Source organism: Pinus tabuliformis, chromosome X (genome assembly GCF_031772625.1).
Source record: "Pinus tabuliformis cultivar Carrire ecotype Pingquan chromosome X, CPIR1, whole genome shotgun sequence".
Lineage (NCBI taxonomy): Eukaryota > Viridiplantae > Streptophyta > Pinopsida > Pinales > Pinaceae > Pinus > Pinus tabuliformis.
The window spans coordinates 1,463,915,329-1,463,927,954 of NC_142308.1; the positions used below are offsets into that span (position 1 = coordinate 1,463,915,329).

Below are 12,626 nucleotides of genomic sequence, written 5' to 3' on the forward strand. Positions count from 1 at the left end.
CACATATGTTAACTAAAATAAATAGAAGCATAGAGTGGTGCAACCGTGGAACAGCCCAAGGCATACAGTAGGATCACAAGCTTTAATACCTAGTTGATTTCAAGTGAAGACTGCATAAACCATGTTTAATGGACATATTAGTATTACAAAGGAGACATGCTAGTAAAAATATTCTGCCATATCATTTTAAACTTACAATAACTATGGCCCCGAATGGACTGCAAGTTTAATAGCTGTAGGCCTTTATGAAATACGGAGTCAACGAAGGAAGGAAACATACAAAAATCTAGCAATGGCAATCATTAAAAGCATAATAAGATGGAAATTACCTCATTTCCAAGTAAAAATGCTGTGCTCTTTTTGAAAGGATGTTCATGGACTGCAATAGCTCCATCTGCAATCTCTACCCCACAAATGTCACAGTCCTTATCCTAAATCATAGAAACAAATACTCTTTATTTCCAATTTGTCATAAGTACAAGTCATATCCCTAGACAATCCATAAATAAAAGCATTTATCAATACATATTTTTTAATGGTGCCAACAAAGTTAAACATGTTCAAACCAAAAGTTCACCTTATACTAATGTTCGCATAAAATTAATAATGTAGTTAATACGTATTTGAGAGAAGACATGTCTACATTAAGACAATGTTTGTAAACGGGAGCGGGGGGGGAATAAAAAGAGATATTTATAGATATAAACAGAGGAACAATTATGGAAAAAGAATGATGCAGCCTTGGGGCAGCTACCACACTTGCATTGAAGACTCTGAATCCTGTATTTCTGCACTTTGAGAACATTTGAAGAACATTGTCTCAACTCCTCAATGGTAGTTTGGAGAGTGAAGATGTGATCCACACTCTAACTCTCTCTACAAAAACCTGCTTATTCCTTAGCCTGGAGTCTTTGTTGCTCCAAGTGATATGATGACCATAAGTTAAGCACAGTGGCATAGTATTTGGCAAAGATATGTCCAATCATGATGGTCCTATAATTATTAGGATCTGATGCAAGGCTGTTCGGAATGGAAGGAGCAGGAAGCTCCAATTATCAAAAGCTTCCAAGAACGAAGCATTCCAGGAGCATTTTTTAAAGAAACATGCAGAATGTCAAATTAGTTGCGGAAAACATGAAAGCATAGATTTAACTACTGGATTAATGATGATCATTAGAGCATCAACCATTTCGTACAAATATAACATCAATCATCTGGCGGTTATAACATTGTCTTCAAATGGTCAATCGTCAACCATAACACCAATCTTCAAGTTTCAACATGTAACATTTTCGATCAACAAACTGTAACATACAAAATCAACCACAAAATGAAACAAAGTGTCATATTCAGTACCAGAGAGTTGTAATATGCACTCAATAGTTTAAAGCTAAATTTAAACTTCAAAGTTCAAACTTAAACTATCATATCTTGTTTATTAAATAGGCCATAATAAAGACAAAATACCATTAAGTTCTAGAAACTAGATTGTAAACAGAAAAAGACATTAATGTATTATCTACTAAGCTGTTCTCTTGCCACAGAAACTCCTAATTTATTTTCCTGTGATATATGGACAAGATTAGTAGGCAGAAGTGGTCGTGGATAACCAAGAGCTAGACAATGATTGGCCACAGTAATGCCTAGGATTGATGACGTGAAAATTCCTACACTCGAAGGAACCCCTACTGCAGCAAATCTGAATCTACTTTACCTACTTGATTTTTTAAATTACATTAACCAAGTTATTCTTCTGAATAGTGAAGCAAATTACTTCTGCAGCCTACACTAATTAAATATTTGATCTCATGAAACAAAAAACGGAGCAAAGAACAAGATACATAGGGCACACTTATTTTTGGACACAATAGTCCCCGGAAAAAACCAAATGCGGGAAAACCGGTGCAGCAACTCTGAGTGTTTATTATTATGCAGGAGAAATATCTAAATACAAATCTAGGATGCTCATCTAGCAATCCTTTATAGAGAAAATACTGGCGGAAAATCTGAGTGAGTTTTACCTCAATCACCCTGCACAATTCCGGTTGATCTGGCACAAGACAGGCTAACCCCGGCGATTTTTGCGTTGGCTCTACGTCAGCCTTGTGTCACCTTCTATGCCCTCTGCGTCAGCTCTCCCGATTGTTTCGACAGTTCCGGCAGTTCCTAGCAATTCCAGCTATTCTGGCAGTTCAGGATTCCGCGTGACAGGCAGCGTTTCTGCATCAGCTCTCCCGACTATTGCGCTGCCTCTGCGCCAGCTCTCCCGACTGTTCTGACAATTCCCGACAGTTTCAGTAGCTTCGGTTGTTCCGGCAGTTCTGGATTCTAGATGACTGACAACTTTTCTATGTCAGCGCTCCCGGCGATTGCGTTACCTCTCTACAAGCTCTCTCCGCCTCTCTGTTCTGTATTTTCCAGAAAGTCCTTCTCCCGGATTCTCTCTGCCCCTCAGCTGCAAGATCTCCCCAATTGATTTTCCTCCTGAGAACTTCTCACCTCAGAAAATCGATTTCCTCAATCTCTCTGTGTGTGTTTCCAAATGAACCCCAAGCCTCCATTTTATACTTTTCCTGTTGAGTCTTCAACGACCGAGATTAAGTCTCTAATCAATGGCTAAGATTAAAACATGACTTGATTCGGCTTCTAGATCATTCTCACCCATATTTTGATTAATACCCATTAATATTTTAATTTTCCTAAGTTTAGACTTAGGAAACCCATTAAAAATGTTAATTATTTTAATAAAATACAATCCGGTTGGAATTTCACCAAACGGTTTTTGGGTTCTTTAGAACTCATGTGCCTTAGCCTCTCCAATTTTCAAGGCCAGAGCACTTCCAATGCTACCAAAAACTAACACTCCCTCTTAGCGAGGAAAGTGCTCTAGCATGTAGCTCTGTTTCTGAAGCACCTCCTTTCTGCACTGCTGCTGCCACCAACATTGTGTTGTTGTTGCTACTATACTATTGCCCATGACACTGCCACTGCCAATGTTGCATCTGTACTACAACTCCCTCTCAAATGTTGCATCTACTATGCTGCTAGCACTACCACTGCTAACACTGCATCCGTATTGCAACTCAGTTGCTGAGAGAAGCAATTGAAAAACATCCAAAATTAGTTGAACTTAACTGTCTTCAACATAATACAATGACTATTAAAATCTGACTGCTATTGATATTGACCCTATGAATCTTCTGCGCTGCTGCTGACTCCTGCATTGTGCCAACTGCACTGCTGCCAACATTGTTATGCGTTGATCAGTCTCTGGTCCCAAGCTACTGCATCTATCCTCCAAACAATCCACTGCATCATCTGACACTAAGTCCATCTCGCTACTACTGAATCTTGGGCCCCCGTAGCAAGGAATTGATCCGAGAGGTGGACTCCTCAAGGATCTTGCCCATATGTAGTCCTCCCGACTACAGCTCAATATCGCCCCATCTCCCGCCTGCAAATGTGTGGGCACTCATGGCAAACTCATCCTCGTCAATCTTTGTTAAAGCAGCCTTAGGATCATGTTTCCCATCCTTGTCCTTTTTCTTCAAAGGACACTGGGATGCATAATGGCCCATCTCACCACAACTGAAACATTTCACCTTCGAAATGTCCTTTTTTCACTTTTGCTTCTATTGTCCCTTCGATGCTAGAGCTATGTTTCCCTCCTCCTCCTTCGTCTTTGTGCCCCTCCCACTGCTGCCATTGAGATTGACCTTCACTAGGTCCCTCCTTAACTCCTCCTGTTGAAGAGTCGCCCACATCTCCTCCCATGAAGGTAGTTTTTTTTGCCCAATGTGCTTTGGAAGAAAACTTGCCATTCACCTGAGACTCTATTTAGAGCTATCCTCACCATCGCAGTTGGCTGAGGAGTGGACCCCATTGCAGCAAGTTCATCTCTAGTGTCCTAAAGATGTTGAAGATAAAGGTTCACCCCTTCTCCTTTCTGCATCAAAGTCCACTGCAACTTCTACTCTAAATACATCTTTCGTTGTTCGGAAGAGCCTTCATATAGAGAAGACAAGGCTTCCCACATCTCTCGGGTTGTATTCTTGCCCTGCAAGTGTGAGACTGCATGATCTCGAACTCCATCGACAATGAGCCTCTTTGCCTTTCCCTGCTCGACCTTGTACTTCTTCTTTTGATTGTTGTCAACAAGAACAGCTACAACACTATTGACGTAGGCCTCGAGATCATATTCCTACAGAACAGCTAAGATTTTGGTCTTCCATATGACATAGTTGGAAGCTCCTTCCAACCTGACCTGATCTCTGAGCCCATGCGATGCCATCTCACCCAACTGTCGAACTGACTCTTCTAGACACTGCTTAGCTGCTCAGCAAGTGAGAAATTCGAACTTTCTAGCAGAAAATTCTCTAAGGAGAAAATTCCCCTTCCATGTGTCTTCGTTCTTTTCTAGCGGATTTCTGCCCTGGTATAAATTGTACCCTTCAAGCACTGCGTTAAGGCTCTATGTCACTCCCTCTGCCTCTACGAACTCACGAACTAGAAATCGTACCTCTCTATCGTCCCACTCAGAGAGAGATTTCCTCGGATCTGCTTCTTGACAAGGGCAGCGCAATCCCTTCAAGGGGATTCGAATTGCTGCTAAGTGGAGCTTTCGGCCTTACTACTTAGCACTGGATCTGCTCTTCCTGTTTCAAAATCAATGCTTCGATACCATGTGAAAAATCCTACACTCGAAGGAACCCCTACTGCAGCAAATTTGAATCTACTTCACCTACTTGATTTTTTAAATTACATTAAGCAAGTTATTCTTCTGAATACTAAAGCAAACTACTTCTGCAGCCTACACTAATTAAATATTTGATCTCATGAAACAGAAAACGGAGCAAAGAACAAGATACATAGGACACACTTATTTTTGGATACAATAGTCCCCGGAAAAACCCAATGTGGGAAAACCGGTGCAGCAACTCTGAGGGCTTATTATTATGCAGGAGAAATATCTAAATACAAATCTAGGATGCTCATCTAGAAATCCTTTACAGAGAAAATACTGGTGGAAAATCCAAGTGAGTTTTACCTCACTTCACCCGGCAGAATTCCAGCTGATCAACACAACACTGGCTAACCCCGGCTATTTCTGCGTTGGCTCTGCGTCAGCCTTGCATCACCTTCTCTGCCCTCTACGTCAACTCTTTTGGTTGTTTCGGCAGTTCCGACAGTTCCAGCTATTCCGGTAGTTCTGGATTCTGCGTGACAAGGAGCTTTTCTGCGTCATCTCTCCCGGCTACTACGTTCCCTCTACATCAGCTCTCCTGGCAATTCCCAATAGTGTCGGTAGTTCCCATCAATTTCAGTTTTTCCGGCAATTCTAGATTCTGCGTGACAACAACTTTTCTGCGTCATCTCTCCCAGCTACTACGCTGCCTCTCTGCAAGATCTCTCCACCTCTCTATTTTGTATTTTCCGGAAAGTCCTTCTCCTGGATTCCCTCTGCCCCTCAACTGCAAGATCTCCCCAATCGATTTTCCTCTTGAGAACTTCTCACCTCAAAAAATCGATTTCCTCAATCTCTCTGCGTGTGTTTCCAAATGAGCCCCAAGCCTCCATTTTATACTTTTCCTATTGAGTCTTCAACGGCCGAGATTAAGTTTTTAATCAATGGCTAAGATTAAAACATGACTTGATCTGCCTTCTAGATCATTCTCACCCATATTTTGATTAATACCCATTAATATTTTAATTTTCTTAAGTTTAAACTTAGGAACCCCATTAAAAATATTAATTATTTTAATAAAATACAATCTGAGTGGAATTTCACCAAACGGTTTCTAGGTTCTTTAGAACTCATGTGCCTTAGCCTCTCCACCAATTTTCAAAGCTAGGGCACCTCCGATGCTACCAAAAACTAACAGATGAGACTGAGATACAATGTAGATTACTTCAATTATCAAACCAGGAGTGTAAAACCTTTCAAAATCCATACGCTATATATGCATTCACAAAACCTTTAATCACTGACTTGTTTAAAATTGATTCAGTGTTTTTGGGGTTCTTTTTGTTGATTGTTTATCTATGATATCCTATCTCTATTCTAACAATCATGCAAGTGAATCACTCGACAGCAAACCATGAGCTTGCATGCCTTGATTCATCAAACTCACAAGATAACTAATATAATCTAAATGATGCAAGTGAATTTCTCTACAATAAACAATGAGCTTGCCTCCCTTGATTTATCAGACTTGTTACTTCCTGAAAATGCAAGGATTACTTTTGCATTTCCAAAGGCCATGGATGCTAGCATGATCTTGTTCCTTGACCTTGGAGATGATGGAGATCTATATGTTTAACTTCTCTCTCACATACTATGGTGCTCACGTCTTTGGACGTATGTTCTATGTCTGAGTTCACACATTTGGAGGCCAGTCTGCAAATGTGATCCAGGTGGATGTTGGTGGCCACCCACCTATCCCATTTGGACCCCCACAACTGTCTCTTTCAGTCTTTTCAGTTTCCTAAATTGTAGCACAGTTTACTATTTTTAGCAGTTTTTCGGGTCCTAAACTTCCGGAGCCGTTTTGAGGCCCTAAACGATGTTTTTTGGGAAATCTACCGCCAGCGATTTTTCTGCCAAAAAATTGTCTTTTTCGTTGTAGTCCTCGGAGAGATCTTTCCAACGGGCTATCATGCACGTCAAACGGAGATAATATGACCAATTCGCGACCCCGGGAAGTTGATGTACCAACTTACCCAGAAACGGGGCCCACAATTTGGCGTTTCATCTTCTAGGGTTAGGTTTTGGAATGTGAAGGGTTTTCCATTGTTTCTCAACAATAAATAGGCCTTCGAGCCTCATTGTAACACAGTGAAAAGGCATGTAGCCACCACATCTCTTCTCAGAGATAAGCTACCATCGCCCTAGCTGGTTTATTTCCATTTCTGTTTGTAAGCATATTTCAGTATTTTACAGTAATGAAATGAAGTATTATTTCCGCTGCATATCTGTCTTTATGATTATCTCTGTATTTTATTGCGTTCCTGTTTAAATCCGGATCAAAATGTGGCCAAAAATTCACTTTTTGAAGCCCTTATCCACATACTTTCATGCATATTTAGTACTTACTCATTGAGGACGCTTCTCATGTATCCCAAGGCAAAGTTAATATGTGGAGGCATATTTTCTACATTACATAAACATTCTAAGGTTCACACATGGCAAACAAAGAGGAGTCATATGGACAAGCGTTCATCTATTTTGGCAAATATTTATAGGGTGCTCTCCATCTAGACCTTGTATTGATGTTGTTTGATGGTCTTGCATGAGGCTCCATGCTATTGGCGCATGGTTTTTGACTATATATGCTTGTTTTAGAGTGATCCACCTTCCTTGCACATATTTCTAGAATCATTCCACTTTAGGGCTCTTGTTTAGAGGTGATTTGGATGTTATACACAAGGATACACTTTCTTTTCATAAGATTCGAGGTTGTTAGGCCCATTTTGTGGAGCACTCCACTTCATATGAAATTTCCCCTAAAGCGGTCCACCTTTAGACCTCGTTTGGAGATGGTTTTGCACATGGATCAATGTTCTTGGCAATTTATTTCAGGTAGTCCAACATGAGGTTATTATTGCACATTTATCCGTGAAATCTACTTTTGGGGAGCTTTATGGCTTTATTGGAGACAGTGCCCTACTTTTTTTGACCCTTTATATAGATATAGTCAAAGGCCTGAATGACTACACCAGCAAAATGGAGAAATTCCAAAAGTTGTGTAGTGAAACGCTTCAATCGCAACAGCAACGAAGTTGACGGAGGGTTGATGGCCAAAGGCCGGATCAGATTGGCTTTGTTACCAAAGTAACAAACTAAGTTCGTTTATGCATGTCAAATAGTCGATATTTGGAATATAGTAAAAGAATCCATTTTAAAAATAAAGAATATATTGTATAAATGAAGAATATGGCTGGTTACAATTACAAATGAGGGCCCTGGTTATATGCTAGGCAAGGTGCCCCTTCATGAATAGTCATGTCCTTTGGGACATGTCTCTTCAAATAAGTAATTATTATTTAATTAATCATTACACTGATTATTATAATTTATATTATTTTTATATATTATATTCATAACAAAGAGGCCAACAACTTTGTCTCTTCCATCCTATCCAAATGCTTCCATGTTAACCCCTTGAAAATACATGGTTCATTTTGCATTTTCTTGGACCTTTCTTCCTTCACTGAGCACAACAAAGTGTTGAAATTCTAGTGTAGCTAGAACTAGAATAGTTTTTCACAATTGATAACAACTTCAATTGATGCAATCAGTTCCTTCTTTATACTTCAACCAACAAGTAGTTATACATGAAAAACTTCAACCATACAATTCTTCAATAAGAGGAGTAAACAGAGATCACAGTGAGTAATCAACAATAAACCATAAGCAAGAGACAAGAGACGCTAGGATTAGGCTCACAGCCAGGGGAAAACCCAAAATTCTTTCCTTATGTGAGAGAGATTTTGTCCATTAAAGTTACATCAAAATGTTCCAACAAATCCAAACTGCCTTCAATGAAATATTAGTCAAATTCTGTCAATATATCAGCTCCAAATTCACTGCTTAATAAGGCCGAAATTAGGGCATGTAATCACTGTTATTGGAGGCCGAAAATAGTGCTAAGCTTTCCACAAAAACTTGGCCCAAAAAACACAGTAAAACTCCAGTCAACCCAGATCAATATGAGAGTGAAATCACAGTCCAAGAATCAATGAACTTTTCCAGAGATCTTCCGCATTCAAAGAGATTATGTCTGCGGTAGAATGAATGCAAAGAATCCCAAGCCAAACTTCAGTCAATGTAGTTACCAAAAAGAGAGCCAATGCAGCTGTAATAGTCTTATTTTCTTCCTTCGCATGCGTGTTGTATCTCCTCCAATTGCAGATCAAAATGCCTGATCAATTTGTTGGTTGAAATGAGTGCCAACGAGCTCATATATATAGGCGTCATGTGAGGGCTAATTAGCCCTAATGGGGACGACATGAAGATCCCTTTGGAGCCGACTTGTAGGTTTGTTTGGGCCAACTTGTAGATGACTCAAATTAATTTCTTCTTTATATTTTTGCAATGAAAAATGTTGACCATAGCTACATTATTTTTCAACACAAAAGACCCTTGGAGTTCAATAGCAGTTATAGCTTGATGGAGGCTTTTCCAAGAAGACATTGATGGATGCTATGAGCAGGAAGAAATCCCTAAAACAAGAACATCCTACCTTATCTGAGCTCCAGGGCATGATTTATGGCATCATAAGGGGATGAATATAGCCAAAAGTAGGAACAACTTACCATGGGAGTTTCAGAGCAACAACGTCATGGCTTCAAGGAGGCCAAGGGCATGATAGGTGGCAAGGAAGAGAGTTGATGGAGAAACACCCTAACTTGGAGCACTATTTTGGTCAAAGGAGATCACTTGATGATGACCCTACCACTCCAAGGAAGCATTGCAACATCTTGACCATGAATCTACCCCTTGCAAGAGGGATGTTTGGTAGAAAATGGGCTTTAAAAAGCATTGCAAGGTAATGTTATGGGGCATCACACATTAGCCGAGGTGGATTCCACATACATGGAGTCATGTTTCACCTTTGAGACATTCCAGGCTAAGGATGCATTGTTTAAGGTCTTTTCTACATATTTGGAGAAAAGCTCTTTGCACGCAGAGATGCCATGTGGCAATGTGGGCCTACTTTATTCACTCAAAAGGCAAAAAGGAGAATTCCAAGGCCTTTCCAAAAAAGAAATATTATTTTATTCAATAGGGGTGTGATATCAAAGGTATAAATAGAGGAGAGATTCATTTGCAAAAGGCATGGTTGATTGTGTGGGAGATCCCCTCCTAGATTAGTTGAAGATCTTTTGGGATGAAGCAGTCAAGGGGGATCTAATGTGAGGTTCTTCATCCTTTTTCTGTTTTATTGGGTTGATTTCATGGCTCGAAATTACTAATACAAATCTGTTGGAATAATTTTGATGGAGAGGCTAATTTACTCCAATAAGAGGATGTTGTTGATGTTTGTCACTCACGCAAGTAATTCTGCACAGGCCTGAGTGTCTAGGCATGCAGAAGTCGCCCAAGTTCTCCTTAGAACACTTGCTCTAGTGTGAACAAGTTGTTTTTGTAACTTAGCCTAAGTTAGCCTTAGAAAGAGCACATAATTATTATGTTGATTTATTGAGCTAAAAGTAAACTTAAGAAAGGTAGAGTAAATTACTTTAATGATTACGTTTTAATCTCAACCCTTGATTTCAGGTGAGGTGAGATCTAATTGATTGTCAATCACTTTGAAGATTAGGGTTAGGGATTTAACTCAATGTAAAGTTATAAAAGCAAGGCTAAGGAGGGAGAAAACACAATACAACAACACAAGAGTTGAGAGAGGTTTTACAGTGAGTGTGTTAAGTCTAAGGAAGGGCAGCAAGGAGATCTAGATTAGCCAAGGAGGGTTGATCAACTAGATCAAATCTAGCATTGTATGTGATTCCTCAGTTGGGCCATTTTCACAAGAAGGGAACCCAAGTAAGTTCAAAGCTTAATGAAGAACTCGGATTGGGCAAAATCTATCTGTCATTTATGTTATTGAGATTAGTGCCATTTGCTTTCTATTGTGTTGTTGCCGCATAGCACACACACCTAAGTTAGTGAGAAAAGGCCTTGAACCCCACAATGTGTGGTTTGGTGGCAAAACTAAGAGATGGGGTTGTCATCTATTCCCAACTCTCTCTGTCAAAGCTCTCTCCTATGTAAGCTAAGGGGGTGGTCCCTCATGAAAAGTTATATGATATGAGTTTCTAGGACATTAAGTTAAGCGGAGTGTTTGTTAAAAATAACTTGTTTCCAAGAATTAAGCAAGCATATGAATAAATGAGCAAATTTCAATGATATACTCAAAGTATAGACAAGTGCCTTCAAGTAAATAACAATAGCTTGCCCAAAAATGAAGTCAAGATAAAATGATAGACAATCTTGCACAATCAAATGTTAGACCAGGATGAGCATACATAAACATCAATTGCAACTATAAAGGAGATAGTAATTGAAAGTAAATTCTCAAATGAAAAGATATTGACACCAATTACTCATGAGTAAAATGATCATCAAAGCAACAGATATACAAAATAATTTGAAATAGAGTTGCACCAATGAAGGATATTCCAAGTACAAAAAAGCTAATTGTTGCAAAAGTAAAAGATCCAAATACTTGCACTATAAAGCAAATGCTTCTTGAGAAAATGATGATATTTGCAAATATGACTCAAATAAATTCAAGATAGCATATATAGGAGAGTTGTATTGCAAGTAAAGTGAAGTTGTGATGTAGAGATGCTCTTGGCTTATTTTATTAGTTGTATTCTAGAACAAAGTTTCAACTTTCAATTGAACTCTAGCCCTCATACCTCATCCTAACCTGGAAATCCGGATCTCACAAAGAGGAGTCAATAGAGGTGGAGAGTCCCTAAAGTCTATACAACCAACTTAAGTTGGAGGTTAATTTTTTGGAAATGTCAATTAATAATAAAATGTGCTTGAGTGAGATGCTTGAGTAAATGTTGTTGCTTCCAAAATAAAATATTGGTGCTTGAGTATAATGGGCAATGCTTAAGTAAAAATACCAATATCTTCAAATGGAAATGAAAGTGAAACTTCACAAGTCCACAATTGCTTTGCAAGAAATAGAGTCAATGCCAAATTGCTTCAACACAAGAATGTTCAATAATAACCAAGATGCCACATAAATTAAATTGACAATGATAAAGCAAAGTGCTCAAGAGACTTGTGAAACCAAGATGGCTAAATTAAACCAGTTTAAGCTTGCCAATTGTGTAAAATACTTGCTTGCTTTAAAAAAAGGGGATATTGCATGTGTTGTAATAGAATTATAGAAGCTCAAGGACACAGTCAAGAAGGCATGGTCCACCCCTGTACTTGGATCGCCCAGCTATGTGTGGGAACAAAAGCTAAAGGCCACCAAAACAGCCTTGAAAGAATGGATAAAAAATCCCTCTGACTCCCCCACTACGCATAGAAAGCAGAACATCAAGCAACTTCTCGATTTGCAAATGGACATGGAGCAGCAAGACATTACCTCCTCAGAAATCCAGAATGAGCAAAACTCCAAATCAGCACTCTACGCTCATTCAGAAAGGAGGAAGAATCCTTGAGGCTCAAATCACGTAACCTTTGGCTTACGTCTATAGACAAAAACTCAACCTTCTTCCATAAGCAAAATCGAACTCAACTTTCTAGAAACCACATTGCTGAAATCACCTCAGCGGATGGGGCTGTCCTCAAAGACACAACTCTGTTAAAAGAGGCTGCAACCTCTCATTTCCAGCAACTATATAAGGAAGAAGGTCTGCATACTGATGAGGAATCTCAAGACTTCCTCACTCACGTTCCAAGACTAGTTAACGAGGAGGATAACTCAAGACTCATGAGCCCTTCACTCAAGACGAAATCAGCAATGCCATCTGGAAGATGGAACCAAACAAAGCTCCAGGATCCAATGGGTTCTCCATTCATTTCTATAGAATATGCTAATACATCATCAAGGTCGATCTGTTTTGAACGATCAAAGGCTTCCTCCAAAAAGCCAAAG

General features: G+C 39.4%; 1 protein-coding gene across 3 annotated transcripts in view; it reads right to left on the minus strand.

Moving 5' to 3' along the window:
* LOC149145527 (tRNA/rRNA methyltransferase (SpoU) family protein) overlaps window positions 1-12,626 on the minus strand; it is a 235,640-nt gene that overhangs the window by 86,620 nt on the left and 136,394 nt on the right. The window contains exons 2-3 of one of the 3 annotated variants that reach the window (XM_089447021.1): window positions 1,197-1,304; window positions 330-431 (exon numbers count right to left, since the gene is read on the minus strand). In XM_089447021.1, coding sequence (XP_089303147.1) covers window positions 330-431; window positions 1,197-1,214 — 120 coding nt within the window. In that variant the 5' untranslated portion in view covers window positions 1,215-1,304. Of the gene's footprint in view, window positions 1-329; window positions 432-1,186; window positions 1,305-12,626 lie in introns of those variants that run through there. The other 2 variants (XM_089447020.1, XM_089447019.1) reach the window with 2 other exon arrangements.